The 18,775-nt window shown below is 36.7% G+C and overlaps 1 protein-coding gene across 4 annotated transcripts in view; it reads right to left on the bottom strand.

The window, feature by feature from the left end:
• Positions 1-18,775, bottom strand: part of ZMYM4 (zinc finger MYM-type containing 4) — a 50,991-nt gene that overhangs the window by 30,389 nt on the left and 1,827 nt on the right. Inside the window, exons 2-5 of one of the 4 annotated variants that reach the window (XM_026680625.2) lie at positions 18,656-18,731; positions 2,562-2,625; positions 1,256-1,301; positions 62-592 (exon numbers count right to left, since the gene is read on the bottom strand). In XM_026680625.2, coding sequence (XP_026536410.1) covers positions 62-592; positions 1,256-1,301; positions 2,562-2,625; positions 18,656-18,690 — 676 coding nt within the window. In that variant the 5' untranslated portion in view covers positions 18,691-18,731. Of the gene's footprint in view, positions 1-61; positions 619-1,255; positions 1,302-2,561; positions 2,626-11,672; positions 11,762-18,655; positions 18,732-18,775 lie in introns of those variants that run through there. The other 3 variants (XM_087970535.1, XM_026680626.2, XM_087970536.1) reach the window with 3 other exon arrangements.

The raw sequence follows: 18,775 nt of genomic DNA, 5'->3' as shown, positions 1-18,775 counted from the left end.
CAGTTTCTGAAAAAAGGTAGGAGCTCTGAACTCTCCTAGTAAAACTGAGAAATAATATTACCTGATTTATCAAGCAAGCTGCTTTTCAATCTGGAATCTAGCTCTTTCGGCATTTTTTCCAAGCGTTTGTCACGTTCTTGGAAAGATCCTTCTCTGGTTTTCTCCTTTGTCAAAAAAGTATCTTTACTATCATCTCTTGCGATGCTAAAGTCTTTCCGCAGGGATTTGAACACAGAGGGCCCCTTGTCAAAAGGGGGCGAGAGATCCTTCTGGATCATGTTTTGCATCTGGGTGTCTTTTTCGTTGTCCACCACATGATCACGGACCCTCCTCCCATCTCCCCGGCTGTCTTCAGAGCGAAGGGCAGAAGAAGAGAGCCCATCCCTTGGAGCAAAACTCTGCTCTTCTTCATTGTCGCTCCCAACCACAGGAATTCCGGCAAGGTCTCCAGAGTTCAGGAAATAATCACTGTCATCCAGCAAAGAGTTGGTGGATCCTGTCCGGTTCTGCATTCTGTAGGGGATGCTGTCGAAAGCAGGGCTCAGGTTGTGGACTGTCTTCTCAGACATCTCAGAATTTATAATATTTTCACCTAAACAGGGCGAGACAACGGGATATCTTTTAAAAAAAAAAAAAGCATGCCTTTAGAGTCAGCTATAATATATAACTGAGCTGATTCATTATTTTTTAATGTGATTTGTCTGACCTAAACATATTGCCAACTGAGTTCTCTGAAAAACTATGATCTTTTTGAGAGGAAGTTATTCATAACATGCACTTTTTAAATTACGTGTACAACTTTTATTAAATTCTTTCCAGACATCAGTCCCCCATTTTCAATTAGACTATTCTCACACTCTGTGAAAAATAACTACAGTCATAGTGGGAAACTATGTTTCTTCTCCAAATCTGCAAGATTCCTTTTGAGCCAGTATGACACGAAATGAAAATGTCATATAAAAAATAGTTGCATTACAGATTTAAAGGATGTCAGAAGCAATCACTATCACTATTAAGTCCTGTGGGCTATTATCAACCAGACAAAAGAAACCTTGTGCCTATTGGCCTAATCCAGCTGACCAAGCGGTAGAGGTTTTGAGCAAGATCTCATTCTCATCTTTACCAGCATATGCAGCATTTACAGTGCCTGTACTTTTGGATTATTTTAACACAAACGTTTGTTACTCATACATACATACACACAAACAAAAATGGGCGAAGAAAATATTTAATGAGCAAATGACTGAATACTCACGTTCTTTTTCTGTGTTACCAAACACTGCATCCGTTTCGTCTTCAAACTGCAGAGGTGAAAAAAATTGCACTGTGATTCTGGTTGGTTTAATTAAGAATAGAACATTTCCTTCTTCTCTATTTTCCTATTCCCAGTACAAATACTAGAGTTTGGAGTTATCTGATGAATAATCCTGCTATATAAATAAAAGAAACAGACGTATTTTCTAAAGTTTTGCGTATAAAATATGGAACCACCTGCTACGTTAAGTTTAGCACCAAAGCTACTTCAAGTTCTAAAGCCTGCTAAAGCTGGTGCTTTAATAGATGTGTCTTGAGATGCTAACCAATGTAATCAATTACTCATATTTGTAACTTACCATCTAGGCATGCAATTTTCTTTAGTTTTTCCAGCCCAAAGCAAAATGAAATATAATGAAATAGACTCATCTTGTGCTGAACTTATATTACTTTAAGAAGCATCTCATGAGGAATTGCTCACCATATGGGTTTGTGGTTTTTTAAAAATCATTTATCACTGTAGGCAAGCCACTCCTTAGATTTCAGTCACACTGAGCATTGAAAATTAAATCATGTTTTGTGGTGAAATACCACAGCATGAGCAAGAGTGAAACTGAGCGATGTTCAAATTTATCTTTCTAGTACAATTCATAACAACAGATAGTGAAATAAAGAAATCTATGGAAGGCTTGCTGAAAGGGGTGTATTAAGTACAGAAAGTAACATGCTCAAACCAACCTCCTCTCAAATCTATGCAGATGTGGAAAAGATAAAATTAGAACCAAGCATTCTGTGAATAAATCTGAACCCCCCCCCAGCCCTATTTTCTGCAAACTAAGGATGAAATCAATATAAAATTCCCTACCTGAGTTGTCAACTTTTTACTCTTTTCATTGTGTGACATTCAAAGTACCCAAGTTGAATTTAACAAAAAACTGGATTCAAAATAGTTTGGCACCGTGTGCAAATCAAAGATGAAAGATCCTTGGTCTCTCTGAGCTTGGTTGTTTCCTGCAGATTTAATTACTCAAACATCCTCAATGCACCAAGGACCCCACATTTCAACTCTGAGCTATAAATATTCTCCTTAATTGGCAAATCAGAGTACAAGGGAAGAAAGGATATAATCTATTGTATCTACATAGACATGGTGCATAACACTTTCCCCAAAGTTCTCATTAAACAAGATCTTATGCAAATCAATTTTATCCTCCCTTCTCGAGTAATTTTCTGTACCCTCATATTATTTTACAGTTTAGTATATTTTAGTTTCAACTTATCAGGGATTTGTGGTTAATTTTTCATACCTGAAGACATTCCACAGATTGAAGCACCCTATGCTGCCACTTGGACCAGGCCTTGCTTCTCCACCTGTTAATGTTTAAAAGAAAGATTATCATTTTAGGAAGAAGTTTGAGATCCGTCTCTGAACACAAAACATTTCTGTTCAAATAAAACATCATAACCCTTGCTTACCATTTCTTATAATTATAAGTGGATACGAAGAAATGATTCTAGATACCATACTAATCTCCTATAAGATAAGCAGTAGTAACAGTTTGATCAGCTTGCTTGTAAGTGCAATAGCCACACCATTCAGCTTTGGATATTCCATTTTCTTCATACATTCTAGAAGTAGAAGCAATTAAAAACCAGACATGCCACCAGCACTGTCTATTGTCAACCCAGTAAGAGCAGCAAATGACATACGTCGGTACAACCAGTCTGATCTAACATAAAAGCCATAATGCTATTAATCTAATATGCTTTGTCAGGTCTGGCAAATTCACTAAGAAAAACGGAGAGCCATTTAAACTACTGCGTGGGAAGTCTAGTGATCAATGTTAGGCACAATAATATCTTTGGATACACTGTTTTCTATAAGAATTGATTTAAAGAATGGTATTGATTTTCCTTTGTTCAAATTAAACTTGTGAACAGTTGGAGACATTGTCAACATTCATTTGCAATCAACTAGGCCAGAATATAAAAAGTATTTGATTTGTTTCCTTGCTATGGTAAAAATTATGAGCAATTTCATTTCCAATGTAATGAGAGCTGATTACTGGTCCCCATTGTCATTGTAACTTTCAGTTGCTTTGTAACTTTCATAAAATTCATGACTTTCTAATCATTCTGATCTATCCAAGAACTTACTTGGGATATATAGAACAGTGTATTTTCTTTCCCAAAAGTTCTGTTTCCTGCCCAAGTGTTCTGCAAAATGAGTTGCTCCCAAAAAAGCCAGGGATGTTTCTCCCATTTAGAGAAATGGACTGTATTTTTCAGAATGGGAAGTAGTTTATAATATTGTAATGCTACATTTGAAAAAATGACTACGTTGTTTTACACATATATTTTTAATCTAAGTAGAAAAAGGAAAAAAAAGTAGTTCATTTGATTATTCTTTAAAGATAAACAAGAATATAGTAACCCAACTTTTTAACTCTTATTATATGATGCCTCTTCAGTAAGTTTCATCGTGGTTAACTTGAATACCCTTTAATGTTTGGGTTGATGTATTTTAAGTCAAAAACAAGTTCAGCACAATGTGTCAATCAGTGCTTTTTTGTGTGTGTGGCTAATCTGAAGATAGGCCACTATTCTACAAAGCAATTTCATAGAGGTAGAAAATAATAAAAGAAGGAAACGCCTGTATACCTCAACGTGTATGGATGGTCATTGGGAACCTGCCATCTCACTGATCTCCAGGGCTGACTCATTCACCAATTCATTCCTTTTAATATTGGTGTGGAGTTCAGATTCTTTCTTACTTTACTGAAATATGGAATATATCACATTCTTCAGGCTTTTCTTATAGGTTCTGTTATGGGGCCTTGGATATGGGCCTTCTCTCTGGCCATTCCTGTCCTCGCGAACAGCTTTCCTCGTGGATATCCACATGTCCCTGTCGGCTTTTAGGAAATCTCTGGAGATGTGGCTCTTTCAGCAGATCCCAGCGCAGCATAATTTGGGATCGGGTTTCTGAGTTTGATTGATGCTTATTAGTATTTATGGTTTCCCCAATGTAATTTGCTAAAAATGGCTTTGATTAACTTCCTTTTGTTTTGGTTTTAAGGACACGTTTATTATATGATTGTATATTGTCTAGAGCAGGGGTGTCAAACTTGATTTCATTGAGGGCTGCATTAGGATTGTTTGATCTCGGGGGGGTCAAGATTGGCATGGCCGGGGTGGGCATGGTCAGTTCAATGTTACTCACGTCGGGAGCACCTGTGGTGGTCTGGGTGCACTGGGGCGATCCTTCCTTCCTTCCCCTTTTGTTTTGCTAGCCCTCTGCCAGCAAAAACAGAGCACAGGGGGACAGCGTGTGGCCCCTGGGCTTCATTTTCGACTGTGACAACCTCCTGCAGCCCTCTGTCAGTGAAAATGGAGCTCAGGAAGGCCCTACTGGGCTCCCTTTTCATTGCTAGAGGCATCGCGGGCCAGTCCTTTGCTGTTTTCAGGGCAGCCTCAGGGGCCAGATCTAAGCACCCCATGGGCTGGAATTCAGACCCCATGTCTTGAGTTTGACACCCCTGGTCTACAGCTGTCACAGAAACCAAGGTGACTAATAAACCAATAAAATAAATACATCTTATATGATATACTTTGCCAGGTCTATATCTCTTAATTTCAAAATGCATACATACTATTACAAATGTCCTTCCATCATAACAGTGATTGCCCCTGTAGATGCCATACACTAAACAAACAAACAAATAAATATTCTTCCATATATTTTAACTGGAACACAGGATTTTTCATTTTTCCTATAATGGACAAATGATGTTTTCCAAGATTTACTCTCCCACACTTCTGGCAAGCAAGATCAAGGTCTACAGATGGCAGTAGAGAACAGTAAGTTAAGAGTCAGACAAGCAGAATTTTGAATTTTGAAGCATAGGGTTAAAAAACATAGGTGAAAAAATGGTACTAAAGAACTGGCTCTATATTCAGTGAAATAAAAATCATCTGCACCTAGGAGGGATCCAGATAACTATCTGTAGAGAAAAGGGGAATCTTGAGAGCCTCAAGATTTGTGGTAACTAAAGCCTCTGCCAAAAACAACTTCCATGTTTTCTGGATATATTTTGTCAGAACATGAATGGTTGGGTTATTGCTGCATCTTCTTTTGCTTCAATTCAGTTCCCTTTCAAGAGACTGTGGACTATCCTCTCCTCTACATCTGACTCTGGTCTAGACCAGGGATGAAAAGAATTTAAGTTTGGACCCTAGCAGACTACCTGCACTAGCCACCAATACAGATGGGTTGGAAGGACTTATTTCTTCTCCTTAACTTTGAACAAGATCTTTTATGGTCTTCCCCACAAATATGATACCCTCAAAGGTTGAAGACTTCCTCTAGCATCTGCACTCTTTAAGTTTTGAAACACAGATATCTCAGAGTAACCTGCAGACATAGCTAAGAGCTTCAGTCAGTTCCAGGTAGTATTAATTTGATCTGGCCAATTGTTTAACGAATTGGGAGACTGCCAGTAATCTTTAGGAATTATTTGTAGAAGTTGTTTGGACCAGGCACATCAATTTATAGATTTTTAATGGAAAATCTGACTGCAATCTTATCCAGAATTCTGTTCTTACTGGTTTTTCTGAGATTTCACTGTATTTATTAAAACAGATTTATATGGCTGCCCAACTCACACACACTGACTCTGTGCAGAAAAACTTACAACATTAAAATCCACTACATAAAACCCATAAAACCTCACCTTCCCTCTCCCCAGTGCAGCAGCAAATACTCCCACCAACTACAACTTCCTTGTCCTATCTGTACGAGCCTTCTCTCTAACTTTACGTCTTACAGATATGCAGAATTATGACTTCCATCACTCAACCAAGACAGCTATGGCTCCTAAGGAGTAATCAACCAACACAACCAAAAGGCACAAGATTAGAAAAGAGGGGCCAATGGAAACATTTTTGACATGAAATACAGTGTTGTTTTTTTTTGAAAGGTAAGCTGGAAAACCTATTATTTCCCAGGTTATCCTTTTTGGTATTCTATAAAAGTGCATTTTTAGCCAATACTTGTTTCCTTTTAGAACAGGTTTTATCCATTTAGAGAGTTTTCATTTTTACTTTCATAGCATATTTTAGATAGGTTATGTTTTGATGAGAAAGCAAAAGGTAAAAGACCCTTTTCTATTTTTGAGAGGCATTTTAGCTTTTCTTGTTTTTGCTTCAACAACATTTTTTTCTTATACAGCTTTGATTCTAGAATGTTAAAAGAATGAAACTGAAGTCTAGTAAAATCATTTAGAACTGATTCTAAGGAGATGTCTTAAGAATTATATATTTTATTATTACTGCTTTAGAAATATGAATTTGAATTCCAGTACAATATCTTTGCAAAATGTAACAATGCATTCAAAACAAAATTGTCAGTAAGTTAAAAGTGAAAATGCAAATGCTTTGCTTCTAAAATAAATACATTTGTTACTGTTTGGTCACATAGTTTACATTAGAAATGATACTATAACATCTAAACAATTTGGTGCTGAAAACACTAAGTTCACAGTATCTCAGCTGAACAAATTGCTCTAGTCTAATCACACATGCAATACACAGATGTTATTACTATGTATAAAAGAGCAACACCAATGAGTAACTGAACAATAAAAAGACATTATTAATGTGCTCATGTTCTCAACTTACAAGTTTGTTGTGCATGTCAACCGCCAAAAAGAATGACCCCAACATTTGAAAGAAATAAAACTTTTCAGACTATACAGATCTGGATAATTTTAAGGCCTTTTGAACATGAAAGCAGTTGTTTCTGAACATTTTAAAAACAAACTGTTTATTGTTACAGTAAAAGAAAAGCGTTCCATAGATTTTCAATAAAACTTGTGGATTTATTACTTATTGAGTTTGTTTGTTTGCTTTCTTAGAGTCCAAAGCGTGCTTTAAAACTTTTTGCTTCTGAGCCCTTTCTCAGTACGTCTTTCTTGCCTGAAAGGCTGAATCAAAACTGGGCATGCTCAGTAGGAGGAGGGACTAAGCATTTGATTGACTCAGCCTTTCAAGCAAGGAAGCAGAACCAACCCGCTCTTTGGATTCTCCAACCAACACAACAGAGAATTGTATGTTTACACACTTCCTACAGATGGTAAAAAAATAAAATAAAAAAGTTTGGTTTAGATCAGTGGTCGCCAACTGGGGGGCTGCAGCAGCCCACTGGTGATCCATGAGAAAATTTTGGTGGTCCGCTCTTTTGGTCTGGGCATCCAACCTTCATTGCCAGCTTGTTGCAGGACAGACGGGAATTCTGGGTTGGGTTGAGCTAAGTGCGGTGGAAGCCCCACGGTTTGTTTCGTCGCTGATTGTAGAGGTGAGTGTTCGAGCTTTTCTGGGCTCGACATCCCCCCTTCGGCCTCTACACAAGGAGTTCCCGAGAGATGTCGGAGTGTGTCTTCTGACCCTCTGGCGCTCGCCTGCAACTCTCCTCCAACTCCTCCAGTCCCAGCTTGATGAGCTGGGGGGGGGGAGAAGCCCGGACATCTCTGGTGCCCCCCTGCACGACCCCAGGCATTGGGGAAGGCACAGGCAACAGAAAGTGTCGCTTTTCAAAGGCTGCAGCTTGCGTCTTCTGTTGCCTGTGCCTTCCTCGATCTCAGCTCTTTCGCCCAGCGAGAGCTACGTTTTTGCTTGCTTTTCCTGTGCCTTCCCCGGGCAGCAATGACTGGGGCCACGGGGGAGCAGCAAAGCAGAGCACCGAGAGGGATGAGAAAACTGACGCCCACGCCCCATTCTGGACCTCTGAACTAGATGGTGAGCGCAGACTTTCCCACTCCCACCACCACCAGCCAGTACTTTTCCTGCCCCAGGCCGTCCCTACAGCCCGCGACCATCGAGTAAGAGGAGGCCAGGAGAGGCAAGCTGGAAGGCGCGGGAGTGCCGCACAAATGCAAGTAGTGCAGCGCTCCTGCACCTTCCAGGCATCTCCATCGCTGCTTCAGACCGCCTGTGCCACCAGCCCCGTTGCTGCAACAGCACTATTACCTCGTCCTGGCTGGCGAGGGCTGCACTTCTTTTTGCATGTTGCACCACTCGCAAATTTGCACATTACACGTGCCAGCCTCTATGGCGGAGATTTCCAACCCCACCATGGGCTGGTCCCATATTCCAGAGCTGTAGTAGTCACAAGGCTGGCTCTTTGGTCATCCCGGAGCAGCTCATCCATGGCAGGCCGGTGCACAGGCCAGTCCTGTGACTACTGCAGCTCTGGAATATGGGACCGACTTTCCCACCAATGTCAGCAAGCCACTGTCAGTCAAAATTCATATTAGTGGTCCGCGGGATTTGAAATTTTGAGTTTGGGGGTCCCTAAGACCCAAAAAGTTGACAACCCCTGGTTTAGATTGCAACAATCAAACCAAGCTTAGGTTAGTATATTACATGGAGCAAATAAAGCAAAAATAAAGCTGGCTTTAAAATATTACTATGTTACGTGCAGGAGCAAACAAACCTGTTCCATGGTAGGAATCACCTCCAAAACTATCCTCCAATACCAGGATTTGTCACCAACTCAAAGTACCAGCTGCAAAAGCAAAATCAACTTACCACTGAGGTGATTTCTAACTCTTGTTCAGCTTACTTCAAGAAGGTTTACATCTGAGTGTCCTTCTTAAGAGTTATAGCAACTTCTCAAACTTTTCCATCCCCTTCCTTCAAGAGACATAAATTACTTCTGAGTGAAATGTAATAAAAAACTTTTTGAGTCTTTCTTTCACACTTCATCCACCCTTCTGGCGGTCAACAGGAGTTATTTTGCCTGCTTTCAACATTAATCCAAGTTTTATAGCACTGCTTTTTTATATCGCACGAAAGGAAATTTTAATTCTTGTGCTGTATTTATGACTTCAGGCTGACAAACCTTCTCAAGCTCAGACTCCTTCAACTAATCTGGCTTTCATTAAGAATTCCAGAAGTTCAAGTTTATATATCTAGAGGACAACCAGATTATGAATTGTTGCTCCAGACCCAATTCTTTGCTTCTCACTATTTCAAAATCTTTTCTCCCACCTTTGGATTCCTATTATCATACTTCTCGTTAAGAAATGCTTTCAGGCCCCAAATTGTGTAAAACAGGTACTGTTACATAATTACTCATATAAACAGTGTCAAATTATGTGAAATTTTACAGATTCATAAATAAAATAAAAAATTGTTTTAAATTAATTTTAAATACACCATATAACACCAAAATTATTCAGGAGATCCTGGATCATATTTTCCAATTTATTTGCAGCCATGGGGTTGGGTGTGGTTAAAAGCAGAATTAATCCTTTCTGCACAAAAAAGGAATTTCATGTTAAATGGTCTGATCACTTTACAAATAACCCTTTAAAAGGCACAATTGTCATCTTGCCCCTTTTGCAAGGCAAAGCCTAAACTCCCATTTTAATCCTCACACTTCTTTTAAACAAACTGTCCTAGTGACCTCAGGCAGAACATAAACTGGAATAAAGGGGTCCTGGGGTTTAGTATATATTATCATTAGTTTGCTGCAAGGCAAACATCTTTTGGAATATTTGTGAGTTACATTTCTGGAGAAAACTATGACTATATTTTCTATTAGTTCAAAAACTGTAATAGAGTCATGACATTTTTGCAAAAATAAAAAGTTAAATATTATAATTATGGATCTTCTACATTATATATATTTTTCTTTTGTCCTATAGTTTAACAGTAGAAAAACTAAAATTAAGATTAGGAGGCAACTGATTGGAAAAGAATAAATGCAATAAATGAAGTTGTCTTAACAGACTTCATTTTCATTTCAACATCACTGATGTGTAAATATTAGATGGGTAAATATATATGTTTATACAAATGAATTTTACTTGGATTTTACTTGGAAAGGAAATGTAATGTTTACATCAAAACTTCATGAAAAGAAGAATGGACTTTAAAAGACGTAAGGTGGCAAGAATATGGAATGAAGTTAGATTATCAATAATTTGGACCCCCTTTTACATACAGAATGCATAATGCACAATGCACAGGTTTCAGGATTGCCAGCAAGGTCAATAAAAGGAATTGCATCTGATCTAAATAACTAACATACTGTAACCCAAAATACTATTTCCAAAGAAACACCTCAGAAAAGATATATCAGGACAAATAATATAAGTGAACAGTTATCCTAATTATTTATATTACTGATATTAGAAGTGCTGTGAAATGTAAAGAGTTACCGAAGTAAAGATGATCATATAAATTGTTTAAATAAACAATAAGCATGCAACTATGAACACTCAAAAATGCAGCCCTCCATCTGCAACATGTAATTACCGGTAAAAATATTGGCCTACTCTGCAGGGTTCTGAAGATTACTGAGTCATTCTGTTTCAGAACATCATATAAAAATAGAAATCATTAAATGGATCTACTGAAACAACTAAGTAATGTTAATACTAACCAGCAGGTTTTTAGGTAAGATGTCATTTCTACTAATCCAGGGGTGTCAAACTCACATCGTCTCGTCGTTGTCATATGACGTATCGGGACTTTACCTCTTCTTTGCTAAACCGGGTGTGGGAGTGGCCAGTGTGTGGTGAATATCGTCTGCGGCCGCGATTTTGACAGCCCTGTACTAATCCTTGAAATGCTACCGTAGTAACTGGTCCCAAATGTTCTCCTTGTAATTATGTGCTTGATCACTGAACTATGCTTCTTTCCATTAACAGTAATCCCTTATCAGACAGCGGTTACATTTAATCAACTTTCTCCAATATTTTAACTTTTTATTACCCCCAATTCCATTAGGAAATAATCAAAACCTTGACCGCATTAGGATAGATAGGACAACATTGAAATGTGAAACAAATATTCATCAGCTTTTAGACACTACACATTTAATTCAAATCTCTCGATTTTTGTACCACAAAAATAGAAGTGGTGTATCTAAACCAATTGAGACTGACAAGAGTGACACACAACAAAAAAAACAACACATTTTTTTTTTTGGGGGGGGGGAGAAATGTCTATGATCCAATGATGTTTCATTTATTTATAACAAGTTATCAGAACTTCACTATTTCTTCTAAAACTGAAGAACCATAACAGCACATTTTTCAACTTGTACGTAGAATTCTTTTTAGACAAACTGCTTTTTTTTAAAAATGTGCAGAATAGGCAAATCATTTATGCAACAGCACCAAAATTTCACATATTCCTAAACCCCTAGACAAATAAATGTCTAGGCAGTAGCTCCCAGCCCTGGGATACATTGGTGAGGGGGGGAGGGGGGGGAATGTGTAACCACTTCAGTCAATATCACAGTCCCCTCCCCTAGCCTTGAGAAACTCCCCTTTATCATTCAGAGAAACCATGGTCACTCCACAGGCAAGTGCCCTTTCAGGATACTTTTGCAGGGTATTCATTCCTACCTTCATAGCATCTAAACAGAGAGGAGAAAGAAGTGCAGTGGGTAACAAAGAGCCAGCCTGCTGCATATACCTGCTGCAGGAAAAGCAGCATTTCCAACAGGAAGTGAACCTCTAGAGGTCAGGACAGCCATAGAGCGCAACTAAGGAGGGAGCCTGCTGGAGCTGTGAACTCAGGAAGGTTCTGCTGGAAGCGTAGAGCCCCCTAGCACTAGCAGCTGTTGCAGCTGCCTGTGTCTGGCGCCAGCCGGTCAGCCCCCAAAACTGCAAGGGGAGGGTTGTTGCATGCTCACCCTCTTCCCTGTCTCAATACAACTGGGTGTTCACCTGCCCTCTTTATTCCAGAACATTCCCAGCATGGCCAGCTCAGCTAAAAATGAGTGGATTGTAGCTCCCCGCTTAAAGGAGCTTGTTCAGGGCAAGTGAACATACTGTACATGCTCGTTTCATTATTTTCTCAAGCAAGGCAAAGTCAGATGGAAATGCTGAGTTGTTCAAATTGTTCAAGAATACCAAGGGATTGAACCAAGGGATTCAAGGGTGAGGGTGTTAGGGAAAACTACATATTTTGTAGGTAATAATAACAATGTCACAGTATTATTTTTTTTACTAGTTCTACTTCTGTTTCCTTAATGGTAGCTTGATAATCAGTAGTTAAGATTGTCAAGATATGAAGAGAAATGTCACATATTCAGCAGCTGTTAAAAAAAAGAGAGAAAAGTAATATGGGGAAAATTAAACCCACCACAGAATTCTTCAAAAGCATGCATGATTCTGCTATTTATAATAAATGGAAGACACACAAAAACACGAAATGAGATTCATGACAAATTTACACACAGAAAATGTTTGAAGCTGCTTTTCAAAAGGGACAAATTTGAGCTAGTGCAACTATGTCAGCAAAATATTCCAGCAACATTAGATCACTAAAATAAAGTTCAACAGTGGTTATGTTAATTTGGACCAACATCTTCCAAAAATGTTTTAATTCAGCTTTGTATAGAAATTGATTTTTTTTAAAGCACTCCACTTAATTTATTTTTATGTGTGAAAAAATGTAATTATTTTACATTTGTGTTCCTCCTGGAGGAGGAGGATTACTTAAAATCTTGGCACCCTCCAGATGCTAGAAGTTCAGTATTAGCCACATGTGATAATTATACCTAGGTTTTCTGTTCTATTTCAGCAATAACTTGTTTTCCTCAAACACAATCAGCAGCTTTGCTCAAGAGAGGAATGCAATCAATGTCTGGGATATGCACAGCGATTCCTTGTCGCAGGAACACTGCTTTGCTTGTTGCTTTATCACTCTTTGTTCCACTTCCTCCAACTATGCTCGTGGAAGCTCAAGGTTACTATAATGGAGTTGCAATTGAAACCATTTCAGATTGTTAAATTTATGAACAGTTCTATGGTTTGACACAGGTGATTTTTGTGGATGACCTCCAAGTTTTAAAAGAGCTAAAAGCAGAAGCGGGGAAGAAAGAGAAAACAAAGTTTTGTTTTATGGATCTGGGGGATGAGGATGAATTCATACTTGCTATAAAAACTCTTTCTCTCTTGAAATTGCCATTTGACTCATAGAATATCTCTGTATTCCCCTCCATACAGGAAAAGATCATGCCCAAAAGAGGAAAATCTCATCAGCAAAACATCCACAACTATCAAGAATGAATTGCTTTCCTTTAAAAAAAGCAAATCCAATTCCCTCCCTCCCTCTCTCTTTCTCTCACACACTCCCCAAATCTGTTACTCATTGATCATACTTTTCCTTGATAACTAAAATTCCATGGGTTTCCATAATCATTAAAAAAGGAAAAGCCTCATTAATCTGAGAACATTATAAAAAAAAATCAAGAAACCCACATAAAGTCATTGATAGTCAAGGCAGGAATGGCAAATGCATTATGGTTGGTTGCACAGCCAGCCAGATTATTATTACTGTTAGCAGTTTTGTATGTAATGCAGCACATATTTCAGATCCCAGCAGACTAAAACAGTCCCAGATCCTACATGAAATTCCTGTCACAGATCTCTTGTATGACATTTTGGCTGTTTAGAACAAATAACTTGCAACAATTACAGGCCTTTGGGAATGACCACCACATTGCATAGTGAATGTAGTATGTTCCCAAGTCCAGCTCCCCTGCTAGACAGATCACAGAACCGGTGTGTATTCTGTGTTTGGGTCACAATAAGCACAATGATTTTTCAACAAGCAGCTTTTACCTTCTGCTCGCAACCACTTGGTATTGGAAAATCATAAATTTGCCTATATGCAAACTAGGCCTATGCTGGTAACTCACCTGTGTTCTCTCAGGGATGACTGAGACAAATAACTACTGATAGGAGCCTGGGTGACAGAACTGTCCAGCATAGGCAAAGGGGTACTTTAGAGAATTGATTGTATTCTGTGATATTTATTTACATTATTTTATCTTTGATTATCTCATTTCAACTGGTAAGCGTCCAAGATCTCCTTTGAACCATTCATCATCCAATCCTGATGAACACATGGGTGATCTATGTTGTTGGTATTATTGGCATAATGTAGAAATGATTTCTTATTGCCTTCTTGTGGGATATTTTAAATTTTTCCAGTCTAGTCTACAGCTCTGGGATTTCCAAGTGGTTCCTCATCCAAATACCTGCCCAGACCATTTGCTATGAATTAAAGAAATAAAAATGTAACAATTATGCATAATTCACAATATATTTGGGTGGGCCTCGGAATATAATCTATTCATCTCATGATTGGGCACATTTGCTGGGTGAATTAGGTAAATGACCACACAAAAGCTATGTTATTATTTTTATAGATAAAACTTTGGGAGTTGCTGGGATACACCTAAGCATGTGATGTACAGAATTTTAAAAAATCATACAAGCATTTGCTGATGAAAATATTAACAGTGGTTTTGGGTAAACAATAGCTAAAAGAATTCTTTGCTGATGAAAATATTAACAGTGGTTTTGGGTAAACAATAGCTAAAATAATTCTTTCTCTTTTGAATTATGAATAATACACTTAATTATGCTTTCATCTTTCTTCCCTCTTCCTTCTGCATTATGGTTATAAATTTAAAAGTGTGAATTACTTTCAGCCTACTAGCTGAAAAGTAGAATACAAATACAGATATAAAAATAAGAAAACTAGCGAAGAGCTTCAAAAACAATTACTTTAAGTCAGCAGGAGTGCATACTGATTGTATCCAAACTTTTATTTGGATAAGCTGTATGTATTGCATATATTTTCAATGAAAGTGAAAAGATATATTTTTCAGAAATGGAAAATATCCCTAATCAATTAGTATAACATTATCAAACTGGGAAGTGTCATCACTATACTGCTAGTCAACTTTGAAATTAAAACTTGTAAATGTACAATCGCATGTAAATGAGTACAGATCTTCAGGCACACTACAGTAATGTTTCCAATATCCCAATATTTCCCTTAAAATCTCAGATAAATGTGCTTTATTTACTGAGTTATTCCATCTTTAAAATATATAAATATCCCCCAAATAACTATTGGGCTATGCTTTAAATATTTTGCAATATGAAGTTTAAGATATGCAAATAAAATACCCCTGGTAGTTGAATAATGGTAATGGTCTGTAATCCCATTCAAGCATTATGTAAATAAACCCAAATGAAATAACTGGAACTAAATTCAAAGTAGAATGGTATAGAACACCTTCACTCTCAAGTTCAATTCCTTTTCACTATTAAAAATTGTATCATATATCGATACAGTATAAAAATAACATGATTGATACAATACTGCTTTAATATGAAGCAATTTTACAATTATTTTTCTTTGCAGATAATATACAACATACAATGCAGTTAAGATTTCTGAAATAAAAGCAGAAAACTAATGCTATAAGAGTTATGAAAATACAGGTAAGTCTTCATGTACTGTAAAAATGCAATTACAGTCTTTAAGGCATAACTTATTTTGCTTTCAAGCCATGGGAAGCAAAAGAACTATTTTTTCTAAATGTAATACTAGTAGTAAAACATTCTTCCCTATTGGCACTTTCCAGATATTTGAGACTGAAAATTAGCAAGTTATCAGATCCTAATAACTACAGTGCAAATAATATATCTGGGAAGCCACAAGCTATGGAAAATTGCATTACATTAGACTAGCAAGAAGAGTGGAACATTTTACAGCGTTATACTTTCATATTTTGTATTACTTTGAGTTCAGTCCTAATTAGACTTGAAGCAGTTGAAGTTGTTTTGAACATATGGCACACCAACTCTCTTGGCCAATCAAGTTGGTGCAAATAATCAATTCCAAATAATTTGCTATGAACAAGCCCTCTCAATCCCTTAATATGTGATGCTTGTTTTGACCAGGAACCACAATTAATTAGAAACCCTGATTTGATTCTTGATATTCAATAGAAGTTGCCTGCTTTTTCCGAAGGGAAAGTAGTATAAAAATTAAATTAAATTAAAAAAATGAAGCCTCATATGAATTCAGAAGTTTGAAATTTAATTTCAACATTATTGTGCAATGACTGAGAAGCATATAACTTACCAAAACAATTGTAATCATATTGAATATTCTTTTATGGAAAATGTTTAGCATGCAAGAGTTTTATGCAATTATCATTAATTTCCCCAGCAACTCCTCTAAGATAAATAATTAATATGATGGTTTTATATCCAAGGAGCAAAAAAAAAAGAAGCAAGCATGGAAAAGTTATTTCAAATTGAATCACTATCAATATTCAATTTTAGAAGTTGAAATTTGATTTATTAGCAAAGCTGAGGGTAGCAATGGAAAAACTAGTTATACTGTCTTACGCAAAATAATAAATAAATTTAATAAATAATAATAACAATCTGAATAACTAGGAAGGTAATTTGGTGGTTCTGATCCACCAAATTTGCTACACTACTTTTTGCATAGATTTCTTTCTTATTTTTACTGGGTTTTTCAGTCTTCATTTGCAAAGAAACTATCATTTTTCAAAATTATAGTTCATGTACTTCAGAGACGAAGTGAAAGTAAGAAGGGAAAAATGAGAAAACAAAGAAGAGAAATTGCAAATGTTGTTATCCAAATTAATCCAGACATGTAAAGATCCACCTGTCCAATATCAGTGTCTGAATTTGGCATTAAAAATCTTGGCTCTTTACAGACATTTTCTCAAGAAATTTTCTCCAGATTCTCTTGCTATGTTAGGTGAAACATATTGCTGTACTGGGTTGCAGTCACTATACATTATTGATGGGCATGGCCCTTTTTTTTGTGGCAACCCCTGATCTTCACCTGGTCATCAGGTGTTTATTTTCACTGTATTGGTTTTTATTCTTTTTAAGCTTTAAAAATAATATCCATCTAATGAATTATATTTATTTGGCAATTAGTTGTCCTAATAATATATTTAATGTCTAAAGAATATCTTTAAACAAATAGTGTTACATAATTAAGCTTAGAACTGTGGCATGACTACATTTTATCTTTTTCATGGCTAAAATTATGATTTGTCCAAACAAGCTCTTGTAAATTGTTTTTATGTTAGCTTGCTTATTAAAAGCTGTTATCATTAAAATATTCACTTTATTAAACCAATGCATCCATTCACCAATTATAATACTGAATATGTTGCTTAATAGTTATTTAACATTACATTTTTTTTAATCCTAGAGTTTTTCTGCAGAACTTTTTTTATTTTGGAACAGTTGACTATCAATCCATTGGTCACAACAGTAATTGATGGACTGACTTATTGCCCAATTTATCACCCAAGCCAGAAATTAAGCACGGAGAGAAAGGGATTTGCTCAAAATCATGCAGCTGGCTTTCATGCCTAAAGCAGGACTAGAACTCTTCTGTCTATGGAGGTTCTCAGTCATCCAGGTCATGGTTGTCCCAAAGGTGCTTTTTCAAGAGGCAACTAGACTTTCTGGTTTTTCTTTGAAGACGTTTCACTTCTCATCCAACAGCTTTCAAAAAAAACCCAGAAAGTCTTGAAAAGGGGTCACAGTCTCCTGGTCTCTAGTTGGTGCCCTCACTACTAGAAAAATTGCCGCTCATGTTTTTTTAAAAAAATGCTATAATAGACTTTCATTCATTTAGGGAAACTTCAAATGTTATGATTCAAAACTTTCCAGAAACCACATTTCACTGATAGACTGTTTGATGGATAATGTCTATATTATTATAGTGTAATAGCAATTCTCAACACTTTAAAGTTTTATTTTTAAATGAAGAATATTTCCTTACTTCTCTAGAAAAGCTACAGCAAGGAATGAAATATGCAGAATAAAACTTCATTTATAGTAGAAAATTGAACTATGAAGTGAATAAATTGATTTGACGCTAGTGTAAAAGTTCTAAGCATGTAATTTTAAGATAATTTAGAATCACAATGAGACAATTAGTTACTCACCCAGCTACTCAAATATAAGTTTGATGCTAAAATAAAATGTGTAATAAGTACAAGAAATTGTATCTTTATTAGCTATTTCAATTAAAATGAAGTTACATTATTATCCTGACAGCTAATAAAGAGAGAGATATTTTTCTTTGACAAAAATAAACTATTATATGCATGTGGTAGCTGGCATCTAATAAAAGTCTATTTATACAAATTCTGCATTAATTATAAGAGATGCCACCCAACATGTTACTGTAACAAAATATTGGCATAGATTTCAAGTTGCCTTTCCATTCATATAAAAGGGACAATTGTAATTCATTTATTTGTAGAATGCTATTTGCAGCCCCTTCACATATTCAATGAGCCCCCCCCCCCTCAAATTTCCATTATTTTTTTTTAGGGAGAAAAGCCAAAGCCTCTTTCCATGAACTTAAAATTGTTATATTTTTAGAAGATCCAAGCCAAAGCAAATGTTATTGATAGGAAATATCAATTAAAACTTGTGCTAAAATTGTAAGCAGCTCATACACATAGCCAGAATGTTCACCTTCATCCCAAACACAAGCATATCAGCAAGCATACCTTCTATTTGATACAGCAAACTCCATCTCTTCCATGCTATGACATCACAAAACATAGGTGGGACTGCAGCAAAATTCTAGTGGAAAAGGCATGTAGTTTGACCAGCAGGAGAGAAAGTTT

The sequence above is a fragment of the Notechis scutatus genome, chromosome 8, assembly GCF_049901735.1.
Source record: "Notechis scutatus isolate UNSWTSFEM ecotype Mainland chromosome 8, rNotScu1.2, whole genome shotgun sequence".
NCBI lineage: Eukaryota > Metazoa > Chordata > Lepidosauria > Squamata > Elapidae > Notechis > Notechis scutatus.
The sequence above is the reverse complement of the archived record's forward strand: the minus strand, read 5'-3'. Positions and strand labels throughout refer to the sequence as shown.